Genomic DNA, 26346 nt, shown 5'->3' with positions numbered 1-26346 from the left:
CAGGTGATCTCGCCTCTTAGAATGTCGTTGTTGCAGTTTCCTCAGAGTTCTGCATCCAGAACAGCTTTAAGGTTGCTGGCTGAGATGGTCCAACCTCACAGACTATTCCAGCTGGAACTTGACCATTATCCTAATTATCTCAGGGTCCCCGAAAGATACCAAAGCATCCCCAGACAACAGAAAGCAGCCTAGAAAACACAACACCCACATTCCCAAGAGGTGGGGTGGGTGTTTTGGGCATTTGTTGGGTTATGGATGTTTGTCATCATTTATGGGTTTGGTCACAAATTGTTACTGGTCATGGTCAGGAAGAAAGCTAAACAAAGGAGATGAGATTCAGGGATCTCTTTCTGAAAAGAACAGGGGTGATATAGTATAGACATGATGGAATAAAAAGGTGGATTTTGAGTCTACTTTTGAACAATGACTGTCTCAAATATTTTACATTGGTGTGTATTTTTGCATATTGATACAAATTTAAGGTTATTTTTGTTCTACTGAATTATATTTCTACTCTTGTTTGGGGTATTGTTCTTATGCAGCTCATTTGAAAATATAATGTATAACTAAGAAATGCAGGTTAGTGGTTTATCATTTATAATAATCAAACTTGTAGTCATATTAGGTATAATTTCAAGGTTAAACCAATATAGATAGATGGTCTTCAAAGACGTCAAAGACCTACAGAATATGACATTTAAGATGTTTAATAACCTGAGGCTGTTCATAACAGTGAGACAGGTCTGCTCCTGGCAGCACCAATTTACTTCAGAGAAAATGATGGGAATCGAAGAAATTCCTTATGGAGTTTGCTTTCATTGTGGCTAGGTTAGTCACTGGGCAAAGAAACTGTTCTTGCCTTGACTGCTGACAATATGCTGTACAAACTAGACACAAAGGAAAAAGACTATTGAACTTTGCCAAGATAAGGCAAGACAGTCCTTCAAAAATTCCTATTTCAAATATAAGTCTGCCAGTACAAACGGGACAAGCAGAACACAAAGGAAAATTTGTCAATGTAAGGCAGGGCAGTACTTAAAAATTCCTGCTTCATAGAAAAGTCTGCCAGATATTCTAGGCCTGTATGTTGAAGATAGATGCCCCAACATTGCAAAAGAATCTTGGGTAACTGTCCAAGCAGCCAGGTGTCTGTCATTTCTATAGGTTTGGAAGCAATTTGCACTGCCCTTCCTGTTTACTCAGGTAATATTATATCCTTCTAGGGTCTTTGATGGAATTGAAGACTAGTTATAGTTTTCCTTAGTTATGATAGAAGATAAATTAATACAAAACTTTGGACTCATCAAGAGAAGATAGATAATGAAGTATTTTCTCAAAATTTGCCAAATACAAATGGACTGGACATTGTAAATGTAATTCTTCCCTGATAACTATCCTTATTTTATAGTTTCATTTGTTAAAGTTAGTACCTTCCCTTTCTATTTAGATAATACCTGATAATTGTTCTTATTGTATATAGCTTTACTATATTAGACTTAAAACCTTTCCTTTCTATTTAGACAAAAGGGGAGAAATGATGTAGAATAATCTTTTTTACATTGTTAATATGTATCATTCTAGTTTAATAAAAATCTGAACAGTCACCTGATTTTTGACAAACAATCTAGATTTATACAATGGACTAAAGAGAACATCTTCAACAAATGGTGCTGGCATAACTGGATACTGGCATGTAGAAGACTGAAGATAGATCCAAGTCTATCACCATGCACAAAACTTAAATCAAAATGGATCAAAGACCTCAACATAAACCCAGCCACACTGAACCTACTAGAAGATAAAGTAGGAAATACCCTTGAATTAATTGGTACAGGAGACTGCTTCCCTCACCAGTAGCACAGACACTGAGATCAACAATTGATAAATAGGACCTCCTGAAACCGAGAAGCTTCTGTAAGGCAAAGGACACAGTCAGTAAGACAAAACAGCATCCCACAGAATGGGAAAAGATATTCACCAACCCCACATCTGACAGAGGGGTTGTCTCCAAAATATACAAATAACTCAAGGAGCTAGTCTCCAAAACACCAAACAATCCAATTTAAAAGTGGGGCACAGAATTAAATAGACAATTCTCAATAGAGGAATCTAAAATGGCTGAAAGGCACATAAGAAAGTGTTCAACATCCTTAGCCATCAGGGAAATCCAAATCAAAACAACTCTGAGATACCATCTTACTCCTGTCAGATGGCCAAAATAAAAAACACCAATGACACTTCATGCTGGAGAGGATGTGGAGAAAGGGGAACACTTCTCCACTGCTGGTGGGAGTGCCAACTTGTACAGCCACTTTGGAAATCAGTATGGCGACTCTTCAAGAAAATGGGAATGAGTCTACCACAAGATCCAACAATTCCACTCCTAGGCATATACCCAAAATAAACACATTCATACAACAAGGACATCTGTTCAACAATGTTCATAGCAGCACTATTTGTAATAGCCAGAAACTGGAAGCAGCCTAGATGCCCCTCAACTGAAGAATGGATAGAGAAAATGTGGTACATTTACACAATGGAGTACTACTCAGCAGAAAAAAAAAAAAAACAATGGAATCTTGAAATTTGCAGGAAAATGGATGGAACTAGAAGAAACCATTCTGAGCAAGTAACCCAGTCACAAAAAGACAAACATGGTATGTACTCACTCATATGTGGATTTTAGATATAGAGTAAAGGATTACCAGCCTACAATCCACACTGCCAGAGAAGCTAGTAAACAAGGAGGACCCTAAGAGAGACATACATGGTCCCCTGGAGAAGGGGAAAGGGTCAAGATCTCCTGAGCAAATTGGGAGCATGGGAAGAGGGGGGAGGGAGCTAGGAAAATGAGAAGGCGAGAAGAGGAGGGGTACAGAGGACATGAGGGAGCAGAATGAGTCAAGGGAAAAATAGAAGATAACAAGAATGGAGATACCATAATAGAGCGACACATTTTAGGTTTACAGAGAAATCAGGCACTAGGGAAATGTCTGGAGATCTATAAAGATGACACCAGCTAACAATCTAAGCAACAGAGGAGAGGCTACCTTAAATGCCCTCCCCTGATAATGAGATTGATGACTGACTTATATGCCACCCAATAGCCCTCATCCAGCAGCTGGTGGAAGTAGAAGCAGACAACCACAACTAATCACCAAACTGAACTGGAACCCAGATGCAGAGAAGGATGAGTGAAGAGCAAAGGGGTCCAGACAAGGCTGGTGAAACCCACAGAAACAGCTGATCTGAACATCAGGGAGCTCTTGGTTCCCAGACTGATAGCTGGGATACCAGCATGGGACTGATCCAGACCCCAGGAACATGGGTTTCAGTGGGGAAACCTTGCAAATCTATGAGACCTCCTGTAGTAGTTCAGTACTTATCCCTAGCATAGGTGTGGACTTTGGGAGCCCATTCCACATAGAGGAATACTCCCTGAGTCAAGACACACAAGGGTGGGCCTAGGCCCTATCCCAAGGATACGATAGACTCTGATGACACCCTATGGAAGGCCTCACCATCCAAGGGGAGAAGAAAGGATATGTGATAGGTAGGGTTTTAGTTGGGATAGGGAGGTAGTAGGGGAGGAGGGGAGAGAGAGGGAACTGGGATTGTCATGTAAAACAATCTTGTTTCTAATTCAAATAGAAAAATATCCATTGTAAAAAAAAAAATCTGAACAGTCAACAGCTAGGCAGGGTTTTCAGGACATAGAGAACACTGGGAAAAGGAAGGGCAGACTCAGTGAGGAGATGCCAGAGATGCAGAGCAAGCAGGATGAGCTTCACATTATAAAGGTAACTGAGTGACCCACATAAAAGAATGTAGATTAAAAGATACAGGTTAATTTAAGTTATAAGAACTAGTTAGAAACAAGCCTAAGCTATCAGCCAAGCTTTCATAAGTCTGTGTGTCATGATTTGGGAGCTGGCTGGCAGAACAGAGAAAGACTCTGTTCAAACCTACAATCTTTTTGCCTTAGCATCCATGGTACTGTGATTTCAGGCTTGTGACCATACCCCATTTTCATCCCTCAAGTTCTCTTGGAGCTGTTTCTCTCTTCAATATTCCTCTTCCTTCCTTCCTTCTCAAATGGCCTTTCCTATTCTTTTCCAGGTTTCTCACCCATGCACTATCTACATTTTTCTTTCTCCTTTCCTTTTTTTCCTTACTCTTCTTTTTGTCTCTTCCCCCCTTGACCCCTTTCCTTTCCTTCTGTTACCTTGTCTTCCTGGCTCTTTCACAAGTTTCTATGAAGTCTCTACCTATGTTGCTTAACTTTGGTTGCCCTTGAACTGCTATTCTCTCAACAGAAGCTATATTTCTCTCCCTTTCTGCCATATCTCCCAAGAAAACAAAATCCACGTCTCATCTCACCATCCCACTCTGCATCCAGAGCTGGCCCTCATTCTTCCGCATTTTTCCATCTTTTTTTTTTTCTAGCTGTTCCTATCTCAGATTTTTGTCCAGTTTTCTCTTCTGGGTACCTGTTCCTCGACACTCCCTCCCATTGTTTGTTTGAGACTGGGTCCTGCTTTGTACCCCAGGCTTGTGTGTTTTCCAGTCTATTGGTTTCTTCCTCCCTGGTGTTGGATGATAGTCATGAGTTGCCATGCCAGGCTCTGCTCTTTGTCCCCAGAGCATTTATTTTTGGATATCCCCCAAGGTGGCCCTATTCTCTCTGCTTTTCTTTCTTCCATGGCACTCAATCCCTCTTGCATACTCCCAAAGACAGCATAGTCTAACCATGAATATATGCAGTGGCTTTGATTTCTGAGTTAATTGACACTGGTTGCCCAGACTGTATCTTGGAGGAAGATGTTTTCCTATAACACTTCTGAAGACAGTGACCTCACACTGACCCTTGTGTCTCCACTGTTCCGAGAGCATAAAGACCCCAGGGTGGGGCTGCAGGTTGCTTTAAGCAAGGGACTACAAGGACATGCTTGGGTTTCTGCTCTACCTTCTGACTTGGATCAGGAATGGTGTGTGACTCAGACAGAGGAGCTGCATCTAAGTGCAATAACTTCTTTCCTGTAAACCAGAGCAGGTTTTTAGAGAGGTCTGGCACAGGGGAAATGTTAGGGGATCCACAGGGATGACCCCAACTAAGAATCTAGGCAGTGGTGGAGAGGATGCCTTTGATGCCCTTCCCCTATAAGGAGATTGGTGTCTACCTTAGTTACCATTCCTAGAGCCTTCATCCAGTAGCTGTTAGAAGCAGAAACAGGCACCCACAGCTAAGCACTGAACTACCTGGAATCCAATTGTGCAGAGGGAGGAGGGATGAGGAAAGAGGCCAAGACGGTGCTGCAGAAACCAGCAGAAACAATTGACCTGACCTACTGAGAGCATGGAGACCCTGGTCATAACGCTGAGGAAACAGCATTGGACCAAACCAGGCCCTCTGAATGTGGGTGCCAGCTAGGAGGCCAAGACAGTCTGTGTGACCTCTAACAGTGGAGCCAGCCTTTATCCCTAGAGCACAAATGGACTTTGGGAGCCCACTCCCTATGGAGGGATACTATTGCAGCCCAGATACAGCAAGGAGGGCCTAGGCACTCCCCCAAATGATATGACAGACTTTGACGGTCCCTAGTAGAGGGCCTCACTATCCCTGGGGAGGAGTTGGGGGATGGGTTGGGGGGGGTGTGGGGAGCATGGGTGGATAGGAGGGCAAGGGAATGGGGGGACGGATATGAAAATATGAGTAGTAGTTAAAGAACTTTTTTTAAAAAAAAGTGGGGGGGGCTCTCAGCTAATACCAACGTCCTGGGGAGCTACTCTGGAGGAGAACATGGTGTAGGAGCTGACTGAGGGGCAGGGAGTATCTTTACGCCATGATGCTATGTGGGTAGGGGTGGACATAAATCCTGATGTGGCAGTGAGAAATCCTGTCAACTGGGTAATGGAGAGGAAGAGCTGGGAAGGGAACCAAAGCTCTCAGGCAGAGAATCCATCTCTGTTGAAGTTTTATTGGTCCTTGGAGCCAAGGCTCCCCACAGCCCCCAGGCTACAGCCTGCCGGTGACTCTGGACAGATGCAGAGTCCACTGCTCCCCCAGGCTCCGTCCAGTTGCTCAAAGGGATAAAAGGATAGGAGGGAAGTACTGGAAACAGATCATCAGTCCTCTTCCTACTTTGGGAAGGGCCTCCCTGTCTCCCAAGGTCACCAACCCAGCATCTGGATAACCTCAACGCTGGAGGCAACCCCTCAATGTCAGTCCTAGGCAGCCTGGGTGTGCCCATTGGCCAGGCGCCCAGCTGCCCGGCTCCGTGGGCCATTGGCAATGGCTGGCCCAGACCCTGGAGCCATTCTGTTCTTCAGCTGAGGACCTTCAGGAACTGCCCCGTCATCACTGGAGTCTGATTCTTCTGCATCACTACGAATGTCCTTTCCCATCTGTGAAAACAGATGGTTCCAGAGCTCAGAACAGAGCAAGGAGCACTGAGCCAAGGAGGGCCACTGGGAGCCGACCCTGCCAGGCCTGCATACCTGACCCTTCCTCAGGAAACCGAAGATCATGCGCATGATGAGACAGAACCAGTACACATTGAGAATCAGCAGTACCAGCAGGAGCATATTAAAGTAATAGTAGCCGAAGAAGGGGCCCGAGTTCTTGATGGAGTCAAACAGAGTAGAGTAGATGACCCTAAGGCAGGAAACAAGAAAGAGTTTCACCAATCTGTGTGGCTCCCCATTCTAGGAACTTGCATGGATCATCTGTGCTCCTGAAACTCCCCAGTGCCCCATCCTGAGATGGTATCTCTCTTGACCTGCTTATTCTAAGTCAGTGGAACACACCACTTTGCCAACTGGCCTTTCTTACCAGAAACTCCAAGGCAGTACCTAGTGTCCTACTGGCCCTCCTAGGTGACCCTTTCTGATTACTGATCTGTCCCTAGATACACAATAACTCTCTATCTCAACCTGAGACCTACCTACTCATCTCACAGAGTCACCAGATGACAGTCGGAGACAATGTTCCTGAACCCACTTTTCCTGCACCTCTACCCTCTTGCCAGCTGACCCAAGCTCTGCCCATGTCAAACGCTTTGCCAGGTCATAGCTTTGTTTCCTACACACCTTTTACCGTCAAATCCAACCCTGCTGTTATTCCACATGCAAAAAAAGAAAAACCCTTCATCAGTCTTTGTCCCTGGCCACTTCATCCCCGCCCCCTTGAGGCTCCTGTGACTTCTAGGAGCCCAAATGCCCACCCCTCTTTGCCCCTACTGCCTCCTCTTCCTCTGCACTCATCTCCCTTCCTCTTCCTCCCCTTCCCCCTCCTCCCTGCTCCTTCTCCTACTCCATCTTCTTCAACATCCACTTCCTTCTTTATTCTTTCCTCCCACCTTTTTCCTTCCTCCTTTCCTCCTTCCACTTTCACCATCTTTTCTTCCATCCTTGCCCTTTACTTTCTTTCTTTCCTCATCCTTCTCTCTCTTCCCTCTGACTCCCTCTCCTCTAGGAGATCTTTACCACTGAAATTTGCTACAACTCCAGTCTTCACCTCTCATACCTTTTCCATCAGTCTCCAACAAAAATCAGAAAACTCTAGGAATTCACTTTTATCCATACCTTAGCCCCAGATGGCACTGCCCAGCCTCCAGCAGCAAATACCTACCTACCACAAGCTGGCAACTCCCACATTTACACCCCGGCCTTTCCAGAAAGCCCAGCCTGCCATGCCATCTGCTTCCCTTGTGTCTACAAATGAGCATAAGCCCTTCAAAACCAGCTCAAAGCAGCTGGGAACCTGATGCCTGCTGAGGTCTCTCCTAGCCCTGATGGTGTCTCTTTCAGGTCTTCTCTTACCTGCTCTGGTCCATCTGTCCCAGCTTCCTACCCTCGGCCCTCGCCCTCCATGGCTTCCACATCCCTTCAAATAACATCCCATAGGGTCCTTCGTGACTTCCCCTGGTCACCTACCTGCATTCACCTTATCCTTCTCTGTGTTCCAACCACATGAACTCATTTCCATTCTTCCAACACTGGAACACAGTCCAGCCTTGGAGCCTTTGCATATGCTGTTCCCTCCACCTGGACCACCTTCCTCTCTGATCAGTATGGTTCTTGAGCCCCATTCACTCTCTATGTACAACAGGCTATCAATAAAACATCCCTGAAGATGGGCTCATCCAGGGCCAGCTACCTACAAGCCTGCTTCCTGGACACCAGCTTGATTATCTCTTAAGTGCTATCACTCCCTTGTGCCTTGGTCTGTTTGTTTGCCTGTCTATCCTCTGTCTCTCCCCCGACATCAGTTTATCTCCATGACGAAGGAATCTGCATTGCTCTCTCTGATATTTCTTCACCCCCCCCCCCGGACACATTCCAGGGGCTCAACAAATACCGCAAGATATTTACTAGACAATTTTAGTGAGTGGGCACTTAGACAGCCTCCTCCTCTCTCTCCCTGTCCAGTGAGTGCACTGCACTAGTGCTGCACTCCGTTTCTGCTTCTCTTACCTCTGAGCCTTCACACATGCCGTGCTCTGGGCCAGAGACACCATTTCCTGCCTCCTGCAGTTTCCTGAGGCACAGCACCAAGGGGGAGGCCTGCCTGGCTCCTGGACACACCCTCCCATCTCCCTAACCCTCAGGACTCACTGGGTGGGGAAGCATATGAGGCGAGTGTAGAAGAAGACTAAGGAGAAGATGATGAAGAGAGTGTTGCTCACTCGCCGGAAGTGGGTATAGTTGAACATCTTACAAGCCTGAGGAGAGCAGCAAAGAGAAAAAGCCTTAGGACCAAGAATCCGTGGACAGTGGTCGGTCAGACGAGGGGATCCTCAACTTGGGGACAAGAAGCTATGGGGTGAGGCCAAACGAACTGAGGTAAGGCCGTTATCTCCAGCACTACCTAAGAAGGGCAAAGAATGAAAGAGTAGCAGAGACAAGACATAGACAGAATATTCCATCTCCAGGGAGACTGAGGCATGGTGCCTCTAGTCCCTGAAAGGCTGAGAGGGGCAGGGTCTTATATACAAATGAGTCAGACAGTGATGGGGAATTCCTGTCCCAGAGAGACCAAGACTGAAAGGGCCTTATGTCACTGGGAAACTAAAGAGGGAAGGGCAGGGTTTAGAGGCAGTCACATCAGATAGCTTAGTTGTGGCAGGGCCTCCTCTCCATGGCCAGGAAAATAGCAGGCCTGGCAGGGCAATGCAGAGGTGAACCTACCTCCAGCAGGTAGTCAGAGGAATCATGCACCATCAGTACCACGGAGCCAATGCGCAGCAAGTTGGAGCTGTAGGAGAAGGCTATCAGCCCCATGGCCACAAAGTGGTGTACCACCTGCTCCTTGAAGTCCTGCAGAAGACAGTGGGTCACCCCTGGGACAAGCCTCTGTGGCCAGAGGGCCACATGCCTGGAAGCAAGCCTTTTCAGGAGATCCATCAGGCTGCTTGAACCCATACCTTCTGACAGATATCAAGGGCATCTCAGGGTACAATGTCAAGGCCAGTTCATCCCTCTTCAGCCCCTCCCCAGAGATTAGGAAGCATCTCTCCCATGGTGCCCACACATCTAGCAGGATTTGTGGCTCATAACTCACCTTGCGTTTGATGTCAAAGGGCAAAGTGATTAGCAGTGAAATGTAGAAGCCCAGCTCCACGAGGTACCACCAGTACAGGGCCAGATTCAGGGTCTATCGCAGGATAAGGAAAGATTAGCTATGACGTGTAAAGGCTCCTAACTGGAAGCGACTTGGATGGAGATTCTCCCAGGTTGCCCAAAACCTGGACACTTGAATGCCAGTAAGTGAGCAAAGCATACACTCCCCATCTCTGGAGTGGTCTGGGGAAGGTCCTGGTCTTATTGTCCTCCCTTTATAGAAGAATCAAAAACGGAATTAGGAGTCTTCACATTCAAAAGGCAAAGAACAGGATCTCATGGCCCAGAGAGGCACCAAGAGGTGGGCCTTCACGGTCCAGAAAGTTGAAGCAAAGCTTCAAGTCCCAGGAGACCAGAAGAGACTAAGCATCATAGCCAAAGGAGTTTAGGGGGCGGTGGAGGGGGGTCATGTCTCTGGGAAGTTGGAAAGGACATATCTGCCTGGGACACTAAAGAACGATGAGGCCTCACATTCCAGGGAGGTTGTGAGAGTCAGGGTCTCAAGTACCAAGACTACTAGAAAGAATGGGCCCTCAGCACCCAGGAGGGCTGTGAAGGGCCAGGCCTTACCACTCAGACAGGAAGGAGGGGAGAAGCCTCATCATGCAAGCAGCTAAGAAGGGCAGGACAACATCATAGAGGCAGGTAGTGAGTGAGGCTGCGCCTCTTTTGCCTGTGACCACAAAAGCTGAGTTTCCCCACAGCCCACTTGCCACTCACCTGTTGTGGATAATCTTCCCAGCACAATGCCACCGTCCAAAACCATGGCTCCTATGAAGAACAAAGGATCTCAAGCTCTCTGAAGGCAAAAGCCAGCCTCTTCGCCTGGATCTGAACACCCAACTACCAGAGCTTCCATAGCCTTCTAGTTACTGACTCCACTCTGCCCTGCTTTTATATTTTTCAAGCAAGGGTCTCACTATGTAGCTCGTGTTGCCCTCAAATTCATGATCCTTCTGCCCACAACTCCTGACTGTTAAGTCTGACAGTGGTTTTAACCAAGTTGACCCAATTGAGAATCACCTGGGAAGGTGGTCTCAATGAGGGGTTATCTAGATTAGGTTGGTCTGTGCAGACACCTACATGAGAGATCTTATTTGGGTTAATTGAGATTGAAAGACCCATCCTGAATGTGGGCAGCACTATCTCATTATGTGTGCCTTGGACTGGAAGAGAGTGAGCTGAACCCTACCATGCATGCACTTCTTGCTGACTGTTCTCACTATTGATGTAACCAATTCCCTCCAGTTACTTCCCCTGCTATGACAGATGGTAACCTCGAACCATGAGCTAAAAGAAATCCTTTCCCCCTTGGCTGCTTTTGTTAGGAGATTCTATTACAGCAACAGAAAAAGAAAGTAGGGCAGCATGGTCACTCCCCCACCATAGCTCAGGCCTGCTCTCTCCTCCCTTGTTCCAGCTCTGCCTCCCAGCAGATTGATTCATTGCAGATGGCCAGCTCCCAGTGCACAGTAGGTCTTCAGGAGGCACCAGTAGAAGCTTGTGGGACAGGTGACCCTCTGGTTTACTCACATGGTAGAGGATAGAGATGCCACCCACGAAGGAACACTGATAGAAGACAAACCTCCAGCTGCAGAGGGAGAGGAAGCTAGTGAGGCAGCTGCCAAAAAGCAGTGTCCAGGCCCCAGAGGTGGAGCTTCATCTGCCAGGGAGGCTAAAAAAGGGTGGGGCCTCACATCTCAGGGAGTCTGGAAAGGGAAGGACCACAAGTAACAAGGAAGCTAGGAGGGGTAAAGTCTCATCACCCAGACAGGCTAGGAGAGGCAGGGCTTCATTATCCAGACAGGTTTGGAGGGATGGGGCCTCATCACCCAGGCAGGCTAGGAGGAGTGGGGCCTTTTCTTTCAGATGGACTACCTCCCCTGCACCCCACAATTACCTAGCTTCACAGAATTTCTTGGACAGGCAAGGCCGTTGTTGGTTCCGACGTCTCCTGAACCAACGCTGAGTCTGTCGCAGTGTGAGACCACACTGGGCAGCCAGGAGGACCATCTGGGTCTGAGGAGAGGGTAATGAGGGAGAAAGGTTACACAGCCCTGGTGCTGGTTTTCCTGCCCTTGTCCCCAGGTGCACGGGTCCCACTTTGATTCACGCCCTCTCCCCTGAAGCTCAAGATCTTTCCCACAGAGGCATATCCACTGTAGTGAGAGGAAAGAGAAGAGGGTTGGGTGGAGAGAGCTCCAGAATACTGGCCCTAGTTGTAGAACACACAGGTCACTGGTGGAACCTGGCATCAAGAATGAGGCTGTGGTACTTGCCAGACATGAACAAAGTCCTGGGTTCATCCCCAGCAAAGGGGACAACATTGATGAAGATGAGAAGCAGGCTTTCCCGCAGCCCCTTGGGGAGCTGAGTCTCACTCTACCCCCTGGTTAAATTTATGGTTCAACTGATACCCACCAAGAGTCACCCGGAAAGAGGGCATCTCAATATCACCCAGATCAGCTTGGGCTGTGGACATGTCTTTGGAGAACTGTCTTGATTGTTATCTGATGGGAGAGGTATCACCCCTAGACTGATGGAACTGAGCTGTGCTAAGAAATCCGGTTGAGCACAAGCCAGAGGGAGCAAACCAGTAAGCAATGCTCCTCCGTGGCCTCTGTGTCAGTTCCACTTCCTGCCCTCACTTTCCTCAGTGATGGCCTGTTCCCTGAAAGTGTGAGCCAGAATGAACCCTTTCTTCTCCAACTTGCATTTGATATTTAGTATAGCAACAGTATAGTAAAGCAGACTAGGCCACTACCCCGGGCAGGCACTTAGCTTTCTGCTCTGTAGAAGTCACCCTGCCAGCCAGGCAGTGGTAGCGCACACCTTTAATCCCAGCACATAGAAGTCAGAGGCAAGCTGATCTCTGTGAGTTAGAGGCCAGCCTGGTCTACAGAGCAAGTTCAAGGACAGCCAGAGTTATACAGAGAAACCCTGTCTTGATAAAACAAAACAAAACAAAAACAAAAGGCTACCCTGTCCCTAGCCAGGGTACACAGACTTCACTTCCACTTTACCCTACAGAACCTGGCTCAGACCAGGCCAATTGGGTAACCCCAGCCAGGATGAGTACAGAAGCAGAGCTACAGGGCTGCTTCTGGCATTCCAGTCACTCCACTGGAACAGAGACATTGTGTCCCTCCTCAGAACAGGGAAGAAACCTACTCTTCTGACTGTGATCCCAGATCTGTTTGTTGAGTGATGTCCCACACTAAGAGGAGATTCATACCCCGGGAAGCCTTACAGGGCTAGGACCTTGTGTCCCAAGAATCTTGGGAGCAGCAGGGCCTCAAGCCCCAAGAGGCCTAGAGGTGCAGGGGCTTATGACTCAGGAAGGCTGGGAGTGTCAGAGTTTCAAACCTTGGGGAACCTGAGAAGGATGGAGCCTTCAAGTCTCTGGAAGACCAGGAGGTACAGGGCCTTCATGTCCCAGGAAGTTTAAGAAGGAACAGGTTTAAGCCTCAAGACCTTTAAAGGAAGGTTTCCCCCAGGTCCTAGGGAGACCAGAAGGGGTGGTGTTTCATAACCCAGGAATCCTGAAAGGAGTGGACCCTCATGGCTCAGAGAAATTAGGGGTGTGGCCTCACATCTCAGAAAAGATGAGGGCTTCAAGACCTAAGGAACCTGAGACTAGGAAGGGCAGCCTCATGTTGGGACAGAAGTGGTGTCAAACCCCAGGGAACCTGAGAAGGATGTGACTAGTCTACTAGTCTCAGCACAGCTGGGAGAGGTGGGGCCTCACATACCCGGAGACAGAGGGGTAGAGCCTCGTGCTTCTGTCAGGGAATCTGTGGACTCAGGTTGAATGTAGGGTGGGGGCACTTATGGATGAGTCAGAGGTCCCTTTCCAACCTCCAATAAGTGCCACAAAGGACTTCTACTCCCAGGTCCTAGGGAAACCATCATGCAGACATCAAGAGGATGTGGGGGCTCACCTCCACAGGTCTCTGCCCCATCCTGAGGAAGTATTTCTCCAGCACTGGGTTAGGTGTCATCTGCCTCCTGATTTGGTCCTTTATACCCATCCACCGGCTCAGGGGCAAGGCCACAAATCTGAGTGCAAGGGAAACAGAAGCCAGTAGAAGTCAAATGAATGGGATGTGACTATAGCAAGAGGAAACCAAGGGAGCCTGAGGCTTAGGCAAGCCTCATCAGCAAGTATAGTTCAAATCTATCTGAACAGAGGATTTGGAAACCCAGAGCCAAAATGCCCACACAGGCAGGGGATTTTCTACCACTACTCCCAGCCACAGTCCCTGGACCAAAACCAGGAAAAGATGCCTAGCATCATCTTCAGGATAGGGATGTTCAGGTCAACTCAACGGGGAACCAGGTTCCTTCACCCATCCTCAATCAGAATGAAAGGCCTCTGTGTCCTGGTGATCTGAGTCTTAGTCTCCCTGCATCAGGCTCTTCATGGGAGAGGCACTGCCTGCTACCTGTTAAGTCTGATATCCCACAATCCCTACTCCCATGAAGGTACCTGGTTAATCAGTCCCCACATTGCCCACAAGAGGGTGCTCCAAGGCTACAGATGGAGACTGAACTCCATCTCTGGGGTTCTAGCATCTTAACTTCACTTAAGAAACTTGAGGCCCAGATCAATCTAGCAAAGAACTACTGTTAGAGTTCACTGTGATGGGGGAGTCCAGTCTTTATTGAGTACTTACCCTCTGCCAAAAATGGAGAAGTCCATGCTATGACCAGGCTCACTTTAGCACTCTTATCTCCTTGCTTGCTTGCTTGCTTGCTTGTTACAGTCTCCCTATGTAGCCCAGGCTATTCTCAAACTGGCAATCCTCCTGCCTCATCCTTTCAAATGCTGGGACTGCAGGCAGCCTAAGATCACCACTTAAATGTGAAAAAAAAAAACACCTATCTGAGCTCCAGTGGTGAAGTTGGGCATGTACTATGCACCCTACTCTCCTGTAGTGGTTTGAAAGAAAATGGCCCCCACAGGGAGTGGCACTATTAGGAAGTATGGCCTTGTTGGAGGAAGTGTGTCACTGTAGGGGTGGGCTTTGAGGTCTCATATATGCTCAAGCCATACCCAGTATCTCAGTTCACTTCCTGTTGCCTGCAAGATGTAGGAAACTCAACTATTTCTCCAGCACCATGTCTCCCTGCAAGCCACCATGTTGCATGAAGTTCATGGACTAAACCTCTGAAAATGTAAGCCACCCCAATTAAATGTTTTCTTTATAAGAGTTGTTGTGGTCAAAATCTACGGGACCTCCTCTAGTAAGTAGTTCAGTACTTATCCCTAGCATAGGTGTGGACTTTGGAGGCCCAATCCACATACAGGGATATCCCTGAGCCAAGATACACAGGAGTGGGTCTAGACCCTATCCCAAAGGATATGATAGACTCTGATAACCCCCCCCATGGAAGGCCTCATCCTCCCTGGGGGCTAGAGAGATGGCTCAGCAGTTAAGAGCACTTGCTATATTTCCAGGACTGTAGTTTGGATCCAGCACCAAAATCAAGTGGCTGTAACTCCACCTCCAGGGAATCTGACACCATTTGCTGACCTGTGGGCAACTGCATGCACCTGGTACACACACACACACACACACACACACACACACACACACACACACCGGACTCCACGGACTCCACCAGCCACAACATGGCACTCACCTCTCAAAGATGATGCGCACAGCCAACAGGACCAGAGCCATTGGCAAGGCAGCAAGCATGTGATGAGGGTGGGCGAACACCAGGCCATCTCGGTCCTCCAGTTGTGCCCATGTACTGTTGGGTGGTAACCAGTACCTCTCCTGCCACAGCCACTCACTCAGGCTGGACAACATGCTGTGGATACACAATCAGGTGAGAGCAAGTCACCTCCCAGAGCCACGGTGCATTCAAGAAATGTCAGAAGAGGGGGAAACTGGTGTAGAGTACTGACTGCTCTCCCAGAGGACCCAGGTTCAATTCCCAGCTCCCACACAGCAGCTAACAACATCTGCAACTCCAATTCCAAAGGAGCCAATGCTCTCTTCTGGCTCTCACGGGCACTCATGTGCTGCACTCCATACGTGCAGGCAAAAACACCCATACACATTGCAGTGGTTTGAATGAGAATGTCTCCCATAGACTCACGTATTGAATGCTTGGCTCCTAGTTGGTGGAGCTGTGGCCTTTTGGAGAAGCCGTGTCACTGAGGCGCCAACTCTAGGCTCAGTGTCCCTCTGCCTACTGCCTGCAGGTCAGGACGTAAGCCCTCAGCACCATGCCTGCCACCTCCCTGCTGCCACACTTCCTGCCTGGTGATAATAAATTAACCCTCTGAAACTGTAAGCAAGCTCTAATTAAATACCCTCTTTTATAAGTTGCTTTGATCATAGTGTTTCATCACAGCAATAGAACAGTAACTAAGACACACATAAAAAAAAGATAATTCTTTGAAAAGTCAGTAAGCAATACTTCTGGTTTGTCTGGGAAGGTATTTCCACGGTTAGATCCTGGAAGTTCTGACTCAGTGGCTCATCTTTGATGGGTTCTTTGATGGGGGTGATGGGGAATGTCCTCAGGCTGTATCTTGCCTGAGTCCTTCCTCTAATCCTTTTTTTTTTTTTTCTGTTTCCTGTCCACCCTGTCTCAAACTGCTCTGCTCCACTCTCCCTACTCTCAAACACTCTCCCCAGATGATGTAATGACACTTCCCAAGAAGGAGCCCAGAATAAATCTTTCTTCCCAAGAAGGAACTAGAATAAATCTTTCTCTCATTAAATTGTTTGATGCATGGTTTGTCACAGTGATGAGACCACTTAACTGAGGTTTGCCATCTGCTGGTGTGGTTTGGTTTGGTTTGTTTCGGGGAGGGTTGTTTTTCTTTTCTTTCAAGATGAAATTTACTAGAATGAACCACATAAAAGCCAGCTGAACATGACAGTTTATCTGTAAGCCTGTCCCATGGGAGGTGAAGACAGGAGCTTCCTGGAGCATGCTAGCTAATCCGAAGAGCTAAAATAGCAAGCTCGGGTCCAGGAAAAGACCTTGTACGGATGAGTAAGGTGGAGGAGAATTGAGAAAGGAGTATAAAATCAACCAAGAGCCCCCTGTATGTGCACATGCCCACATGTATGTGTGCACTCTCACACAAGTAAACATGCATACAAAATTATGCACACCACAATGCAAAGAAAAACAAATCACCTCACAAAAGTGGGCATGCGGCATGTTCCTGCAACCCCAGCACTCAAGACATGAGAAGCAGGAGACCCTTGGCTGCATAGTGAGTTCAAGGCAAGCCTGGGCTATGTAAGACCCTAACTCAAAAAAGAAAAATCAAATTTACAATGACAAACAAGAATAACAAAATCAATACCAAGGTCAGGTGTGTCTACACAATATACTATCAGCTCAAGTTTGATCCTCAGCACTTTCCCTTCCCCCCTCCTCCATCCTACACACACACACACACACACACACACACACACACACACACACACACACTGTCCACACAAAATGCTATCAACCTAAAATTCAAAATTAGGTCAAATACATTTATGATGCTTTGGTTGACTATCCTACAGCTACTCTTGCAAACTGGTTATCTGACAGTTCTGTAGGTCAGAGGTTTCAAATGGATGTCATGGGCTTAAATCAATGTGCCAGCTGGCCCGCCCTGAAGATTCCTGGGAGAATCTCTTCCAGTCTCAAAACTCTGAATTCTACAGCTGAGTTGTGCCCACTGCTCCTTGCTGAGGGAAGGTGAGATGAGAGCTTCAGGGTTCCTCAGTTTTCACATTTTCTTTTGAAACTCAGCTCCATCTCCTCATCCATATGTGTTGCTGTTTTTGTTTTCTGGTCAGGCCCATCACTGCTTAGCCCCAAATAAACACACAGAGACACTCTATTAATTATTAAACCATTGGCTGATGGCTAGAGCTTCTTATTGGCTAGCTCTGTCTTAATTACTAACCCATAACTCCTAATCTATGTATTTTCATGTGTTGCTCCTGTTACTCCTTTGTGGTCTACATAGTGTCTCCTGCGGTACCTCTCTGCCTACCTTTGCCAGAATTCTCATCTCCTAGTCCTACCTATCTTCCTGCCTCTATCTGCCAATCAGTGTTTTATTCATCAGCCAATAAGAAAAACATATATACAGAAGGACATCCCCCATCACATATGTCCAATCTGAAAAATGAGTACAGCAAATCCCTACTTTGCTGGGTTGTGGTGAGGGCTGGAACGGAGAGGAGGTGGGGCATAGGTGGTGACTCATCGGTTCCCGAACACTCCATCTTGGTTGGTTTAATTCCTGGATCAGTCGTTCACCAGTTATGTAACCTTGGGACTTAATCCATGTCTCAGTTTCCCCAAATGTAAATGGGATTCACAATAGTCCCTTCCTCCTCGTAAGATGTTGGGAAAAATTCCTAGAGTGGTATAAGCATGGGTGAGTGATGGTGACAAAAATAGTCACCAGAGAGATTGGTGGTCTGAGAAAGACTGAGGGGTCAATGGTATGTGGCGGCTTCTAGAAGATTCTCTTTGTTGTGGGGGGGTATGTGCATACATGTGCAAGTGCATGAGCCCATGCACGTACACGTGGAGCCCAGAGATGGTGGCTCTCACTGAACCTACAGCTCACCAGCTAGCTGACTGGCCAGTGAGCTCCCAGTATCTTCCTGTCTCTGATCTCCAGCATTGGCATTACAGGACTTGAACTCGGCACTTTACCACTGAGTCATCACTGAGGCTTTGGATGATTTTCTTCATGTCCCCACTCCACCCCAGTTCTGAAAGTAGAACCCAGAGCTTTGAACAGGCTAGGCAAATGCTCTACCCCTAACCAGCCCTAACCAGCACTCTACCACTAATCCATGACCCTACCCCCCCATGGTGGGGGGGGTGCTCTAAAATGGTGCTCTATCACTGAGTCACACTCCCAGATCCACAGTGGTGGATTCTAAGCCTGAGCTCTGCTGCCAAACCATGTGTCTACCTCTTACGGGCCCAGCCCCCGGTAGATTCCATGTAAGGCTGAGCTACACACTCCCAGCTCCTCTCTGGAGGATGCTAGGAGTATATGCTCTACTGCTGAGCCACATCCCCTACCCTTGATTTCGAAAGACATAATCTTGCCCAGTCTGGCCTCCACCTCTCAAATAATAGGCCTAAGATAATAGGATACATCACCACACCTGGCATAAAAAATATTACTATTATTTTTGCAGTGTTGGGAAAAGACCCATGGTCCCTCATATGATAAGCAAGCACTCATAATTGGGCCACCCCCAGCCCCACCCCAATTCCCAGTATTTAAACTCGGGGTGGGGGGTTCCCTCTGTAACCCAGGATGTCTTGGCATTCAAAACCCCCCTCTCTCTGCCTCACCAGTGCTAGGATAGTAGCTATGCATCACCACAGGCTTTCTAAATGATTCCTAGGCAGTTCCCAGCAGGCTCAGGCTGCCTGGAATCCCTCCTGACCTCTGCTGTCCTTCCCTTAAAGTTTGGTTCCTGTGCTCAAGCTGGGTTGGGCTAGAGCAGCCCACAAGGCAAATGAATGTGAGTGAGGTCAACCGGAGAGTCAGTGTAAGTGGCTGTGCCAGCATGTCCAGCCTCAACCTTTATTATCCTCCAGGTCCTCTCCAGCCATGAGTTCCTCCTCCTCCCCCCACCCCACCCCCGCCTGCCTGCTCTTGGAAGCCTAGCTGGCCCCACTCCCAGCCAGGCCCCTGCCACCTGGGACTCAGCTGATAATCCCTGTTACTAACTAAAAATATCCCTGTGTGCAAGGAGGGAGAGACCAGGGCTTTGTGCTGAGGGGCCCAACGGAGGGGCCAGCTAAGCTGAGGAGAGAGGAAGGGAGGAGGGGAGACAGGAAAGGCAAGTGGAGTAGAGAAAGGAGCTAAAAACCCTACCCTGCCATGCCTACCAAGGAGCCTTTGTGTTTAAGTTTGGTACTTACTGTCCTGAGAGTCCCAGTGTAACCAGCCTAACAGAGATGAACACATCTACACAAAAACTGTGTCCTTCACTTTGGCTCTCAGACTATTGAAACAATGGGCCCCAAGAAACTGGAACCCCACCCCCACCCAAATCTCCTGCTGGGAGAGAAGAAAGCCTAAAGCCAGGGTCAGCAGAGGGGCACTTTCTCCAGGAAAATGAGGTGTCACACTGTGCTGAGAACTTCTCATACCACCTAGCTGGGGAGACTGCAGATCTGACAACATCGGGTGGGACCACTCCTTGACTGGGGACTGCTTAGACATGCATAATTCTGGTATCTAATTCTTAACCTCACTTTAGGACCCTAAACATAGATTTGGGAGAATCATTAAATCTCTTTGCCACTCTTCACATAGAATAAATCTGCTTTTCACTACTAATGTGGCTGTTCTAATAGACATATGGAGGATAAGTGGCCAAACCTGCCTTCTCAAGGCACAGGTTGCCACCCCATGTCCTATCACACCAGTGCCCAGCACCAAAAATCCGAGCTTTGCAGGGGGCAGAAACTGCTTTTACCTTGTTTTCTGTCTTCCTGAAAACCAGATTATGGAAAAGGAAATCAGTTCAGACCTTACCAGCACATTTACTCCGTGAATGCTCCACTCCTGCCAAGGGCCACAAGATTCTTACAGCCTGGAGCCCAGACCTTAACACACCAGGGGCTCTAGCAAGGTGAGGCCAGTGTTTATAGGTTGCTAAGGCCTAGGGGAGGCCTAGCTGTTCCTTCCAAATGCCCCTGGCTCTCCCAGAGCAATCAGGGAGTGCTAATGACCAGACATACAGAAAGTCCAGGATACAACGCACTGTTACCACACAAAGATCCCAAGGAGGGCCCAAAGTCTAAGGCTCTGCCTTGCCCAGGCCCCTCATGTTTTACTATGTTCCTGTTCTCCCCTGTTGGACCCAGTGCATAACCCTCCCAGTTCAATTTCCCAGCAAGGCAGTTTGCTGAACTTCCAACTTACCTTACCTTGCTCATGGCCCAGGATCTCAGGGGATGGGGACATTTGTTGCCAAACCTGACAACCTCATTGTGGAGGAGAGAACAAACTACTTACTGCAAGTCGTCTTCTGAGTGACACACACACACACACACACACACACACACACTTTCAAACCCTGTTTTAAAGGTTAATTTTAGAAGCTGTGTATGGCCCACATCTGTCAACACAGCTTTCAAAGAGCAGAGGTAGGAAGAATGCAAGTTCCAGGTCAGCAGCTTGCTCTATATTTTGAAAAGGAAAAGAAAAAGAGGACCAGGCTGTGACTCCGTTGGTAGAGCAATTACCCAGAATGCATGAGGCCCTGGTTTCCATCCCCAGCACTTCATAAGAGTGGTAGTGCACAACTGCAACCCCTGCCCTTGGGAGGCAGAGGCAGAAGGATCACAAGTTCAAGACTACCCTTGGCTAAACAGTTTGAGGATAGCCTATGCTGTAAATCATGAGCACGCTGGACTCCCAAGAAAACTGATTCACTGATGGATTCACAGTTGTATGGGATACTGAGAGCAGTGGACACTTAGACGTGTCAACAAAGTTAAACAGGTCACTGACAAAGGAGCTCTCTCTCTCTCTCTCTCTCTCTCTCTCTCTCTCTCTCTCTGTGGGGTGTGTGTGTGTGTGTGTGGGTGTGTGTGGGGGGGGGGGGGTGGGGGGGTGTATGTGTGTATAAAATCTTGCTGTTTCTCTGTATCTCCCTATCTCCCCCTTTCATCCCTCCTCCATCTCCCTCCCTCCCTCCCTCCCTCCTCCACTCCTCCCTGTTCACTCTCTTCCTCCTCCTTTCCCCCTCCTACTCTTTCCTCTCTGCCTCTTATCCCTCCCTCTCTCCTTATCTCTCTTTCCTCCTCTCTCCTCCATAACTCTCTCTGTCTCTCCATCTCTTCATCTCCTTCATCTCCTTCATCTTCTCTTTCCCCTGAACCCCATGAGGTGAGCAGTCTGCTCTGCCTCATCACAAGCCAGGGACCACAACCTCTGAAACCAGGAGCCCAAAACAAACCTTTCTGCCTTCTAAGTTAACTATCTCAGATATGATGTCACAAGCCTACGTAAAAGCCACCACCCTAACCACCCACCACCACCACTTCCATGAAGACTGAAATGAACATGGCTGGTTCTGGGTCCACACACAAATTTTCTCCAGGTATCCCAGCATCATGGTGCATGAGAGCAAGGCCACTCAGGGAAGCTGGATATGATGGGGCAGGTCTGTCATCCCAGTACTTGGGAGTAATAAGGCAAGATTATGGTAAATTTCAGGTAAGCCTAGGCTACAAAGTGAGACGCTGGGAAGAGGACAAAAGGGAGAGGTAGAAGGAGAAAGGAGAAGGGAAGGGAGACAGGGGAAAGAGAAGGGAGTGGGAAAGGAAAGAAATAAAAAAGAAGAACACGAGATGTTTTTTATCTTAAATCCTTTAATCAAAGGCGCACATCTTTGATCCCAGCACTCAGGAGGCAGAGTCAGGAGGATCTCAGTGAGTTCGAAGCCAGCCTGGTCTACAGAGCAAGTGCCAGAACAGCCAGGGCTACACAGAGAAACTCTGTCTTGAAAAACTAAAAGGAAAAGGAGAATACAATAACTAAGTTTTTAAAATTTGTGACTATATACAAATGCACACACATTATTTTGGAGGGGGATGAGACAAGGTCTCATTATAGCCCAGATGACCTCAAACCCGCTATGTAACTGCTTCTCTTGTCTCCATCTTCCAAGTGTTGAGAGGTCACAGGCACGCACCATCACTCCCAGCACGATCTCATGTATCCTGACATATATCAAAACCCATGATGTCATCAGCTCAATTGTGATAATAAACACATTCATTCCTCCCCCCAAAATGCCCGTGTCCCTTTGGAGGCCCTCCTTCTCTCCTGGTAGAAGCAGTCTTAATATGCAGCACTTGGGGTCAGAAATCTTAGAATTCTCCACTATGAAACATCACAGGAAAGTTGAGAAGGAGGAGAAAGCTACAGCTTGGATGAGGCATGAAAGCATTAAAGTAAGTGAATGAAGATGAGATAAATACAGCCATGATTCCAATAACAGGAGGTCCCTAGAGCAGTCAAAATTAAAGAAGGCCCGGGACATGGCTCAGTGGGTAAAGAGTTTACTGAGAAAGAATGAGGGCCTGAGCTCACGACTGTCTGTAACTCCAAGACCTGACACCCTCACACAGACATACATGCAGGCAAAACACCGATGTACATAAAATTAAATTTTAAAAAATTAATTATTTTACAACAAGAATGGGGGCCTGAAGCATATCTCTAATAATAAGAAAAATGAGACATGCTAGCATATACCTTTCATCCCAGCTCTAGAGAAGTGGAGAGAAAGACAGGGTTCCTAGGGCCTGCTGGCCAGCCACTCTAGCCGAATCAGTAAGCTCTGGGTTCACTGGGAGACTCTGTGTTTAAAAAAAAAAAAAAAAAAAAAAAAAAAAAAAAAACTAGATAAAGATCAATTGAGGAAGAAACCTGATACCTGATGTCAACCTATGTATGTGCATGTCACACACACACAAGCACACACACACACACACACAAACACACACACACATACACACATACACACATACACACATACACACACACACACACACACACACACACACACCGACCAGAGATGGCCAGAGCTGGGCAGGAAAGAGGGAGAACTGGGAGTTAATGTTTAATGATTATAGTTTGAATTGTGCAAGATGAAAACATTCTGTAAACTGGGGCACGGCTATGTGAATAAATTAGGAATGCCGAGCTGTGCACTTAAAAAAGTTAAGGTGGCTCACTTCTACATGTAGTTCAACAAGATTATTTGCTTTAATTAACAAAAATTTGCTTTAATTACCCAAAGCTGGGTAGAGATGACGGGAGAGATGAATAAGTTATGCTGTCTGTGTAGGTGGATCAAAGAATTAAAAAAAAAAAAAGCAAAATGCAGGGAGACACTAATGGCTCCATTTCTAATTTATGTAATGGAAAACCACCAACACAGTTCAGTTTGGGGTAATGGCAGAGGCAGCCTCCATCAGACTCACAGATGCTAATGATAAGTCCCAGGCAAGATATAAAAAAACTACCTGAGTTGGATGAGATGCAGCATGACAGGAAATAGAGCTACAAGGGGAACTGAGGCCAGAGAATGACAAGTTCCAGGAGAGACTGAACTACAGAATGAATTCAGTGATAGAGAACCTGCTGGAATCCACTAGTAGGAGTTGGGGCATGGCTAGATGTCAATGCTTGCTTAATATATAAGAAACCTTGGGTTCAATCCCCAGCATCACAAATAATAATAATAATAATGTTTCTTCCCAATAATGATAGTTATTATTGTTGTTTGTTATTATTGTTGTTGTTTATTATTGTTGTTGTTGGAAAGAAACATAGTATCTAGAAATTCTAGTCCTTGTGAAGTTTTTAAAATTAAATTAATTAATTAGAGATAGAGTCTTGCAAGTAGTCTTGGCTAGTCTGAAATTTATCATGGAGCTTCCTGCCTCAGTCTCCCAAAAGCAAGAGGCTCTTTAAAGTTAAACCAGCTTGTCCTGGGAGCTTGGTTAGCTTAGTTGTAGAGCTCTTGTACTAGGCACTAAGTTCTATCCCTGATAACATACACACACACACACACACACACACACACACACACACACACACACACAGAGTTCCTCAGTCTTACCAGCTATATATGTATATACACATATTCCACTGCCACATATGGCTAGCAGCCACTGTGCCTGCCAATGCTGATGTGAGAGGTTTCTATCATCACACATGGTACTTGACAGGACTGCTCTAGACAATGACCTGAGCCAGGAATGAACCAAATGAAAATTCATATACTTGTAATCTAGCACTCAGGAGGCTGAAGCAGGAAAACCATGAGTTACAGGCTAGCATTAGCTACACAGCAAGACCCTGTCTCCTTCAAAGGGAGAGAAGGGAAGGAAGAGAGGAGGAGAAAATAGGGAGAGGGCAGGGAAGGGGAGGGGAGGTCCATTTTATGTTTTACACAGTTTACCATTATGTAAGCATGTATAGGGGCCATCAAGATATTTCTGCAGGTAAAGGCGCTTGCTGCCAACCCTGATACCCTGAGCTCAACCCCTAGGACTTACATGATAGAAGGAGAAAAACTGACTCCGAAAAGTTCTACTAGAGAGAAGGCTGTGGCAGACTTGCACCCAAACACAATAAAACAAAACTTAAAAAAAAAAAAAAAAAACTAAAAATGTATGCAGCCTGAGTAACTTTTAGGGCAATGTCTAAAAGGTCTCTCACACATGCACACAGGATTAGAATACTAGAGGATGAGGGGCGGGGGATGACCAAGGGAATGTGGCTCAGTTGGTACAGCTCTTGCCTAGCATGCTTGAAGTAATGGTTCCATTCTCTAAATAAAGCCAGCTGAGGTGGTGCCTTGTTATGCAGAACTTGGGAGGTAGAAAGAGAATCAGAAATGTAGAAGCCAGCCTCAGTCACACAAAAACCTGTCTCAAAAAGTGAAATTAAAAAAATAAAAAAGTTAAAAGGCTGGGAGATGGCTCAATGGGTAGAGCTCCTACTGCAATAACATCACCCTTGAGTTTCGATGCCCACACCCATACAAAGCTAAAAGTAGGTGACTATAATTTCAGCACAACTTCATTAAGATGGGAGGTTTTGGGGATGCTCCCCTGCCTCAGTCATGGAATGCAATAGTTGTCCTTTGAACTTTACACGTGCATGGTTGGGAGAGGGGAAAGAACCCTTTATTGCATTGACCCAGTCAATACCTACCGTTTCCTGGTCCATTATCACATTTAAATCCTTACCGGGGGCCTGGGAGCCCATGTTACCCAGCTTTTCCTAGGAAACAGGCTATGGTTCTGAAACCAGGATACAGAGGCAGGAGGACGAGAAGTTCAAAGTCATCCTTTGCTACATAGCACCCACATAGCAGTCAGGTATGGCACTGTGTGTTGTAATCCCAGTATAGCGGTAACAGGAGAGTCCCTACACCTCACTGGTGAACCAATCTAGGTGAATTGGAGAGCTCCAGGTAAATGAGAGACTCACCTCAGAGGGGGGAGAGAGAGAGAGAGAGAGAGAGAGAGAGAGAGAGAGAGGAGGGAGGGAGGAGGGAGGGAGGGAGGGAGGGAGGGAGAGAACGAGAACACAACTGAGGAAAATGCCCAGTGCTTACCTCTTGGCTTCACAAGTCTATGTATGTGTGCAGGCACACAAAAAATAATGGGAAACAAAATCAAATTTTGAAGAAATAAGAAAAAAAAAAAACAAAGGTTGGTTTGGGTGCTTGCTTGCTTGCTTGGCTTTTACTAATTTGTTTATCAGTACTCGTGGGCCACAGCATGTATGTGGCGGCCAGAGCACGACCTATAATAATTCATTCTCTCCTTCTACTGTGTGGGCTCTGGGGATCAAAGTCAAATTGTCAATCTTGGCAACAAAGTGCTTTGTCTGCTGAGCCATCTCAATGAGCAGGTTTCTTTGTCTGTAGCTCAGACTGGCCTCAAAGCTGAGATCCTCCTGCCTCAGCCTTTCGAGCACTGTGATAACATGTGCGCCACCATGGCCAGCTGGAAAGTAAGTCCTCTTCTTCATGTTTCTGCCCTACACCAGTGGCCTTGCTTTTTACACTTTCCCATTAAAGCCAATCCCAGCATGGATTCTTTGCCCAGGGCTTATGGCCCTTAACAGGGTATCTAGCTATACTTGCTTCCAAGAGCCTCAGCCTTCTTGTTCAC

General features: G+C 47.1%; 1 protein-coding gene across 1 annotated transcript; it reads right to left on the bottom strand.

Moving 5' to 3' along the window:
- Window positions 1-6228: 6228 nt before the first annotated feature.
- Window positions 6229-15440, bottom strand: Cers4 (ceramide synthase 4). The gene is made up of 10 exons (XM_035444165.1): window positions 15268-15440; window positions 13563-13680; window positions 11522-11640; window positions 11155-11212; window positions 10342-10392; window positions 9563-9655; window positions 9190-9318; window positions 8617-8723; window positions 6499-6655; window positions 6229-6405 (listed from the first exon to the last, which is right to left on the bottom strand). Exons 1-10 carry the CDS (start codon window positions 15438-15440, stop codon window positions 6229-6231), a joined length of 1182 nt encoding a protein of 393 aa, XP_035300056.1.
- Between the last annotated feature and the right edge of the window lie 10906 nt (window positions 15441-26346).

This window comes from Cricetulus griseus, chromosome 4 (genome assembly GCF_003668045.3).
Source record: "Cricetulus griseus strain 17A/GY chromosome 4, alternate assembly CriGri-PICRH-1.0, whole genome shotgun sequence".
NCBI lineage: Eukaryota > Metazoa > Chordata > Mammalia > Rodentia > Cricetidae > Cricetulus > Cricetulus griseus.
The sequence above is the reverse complement of the archived record's forward strand: the minus strand, read 5'-3'. Positions and strand labels throughout refer to the sequence as shown.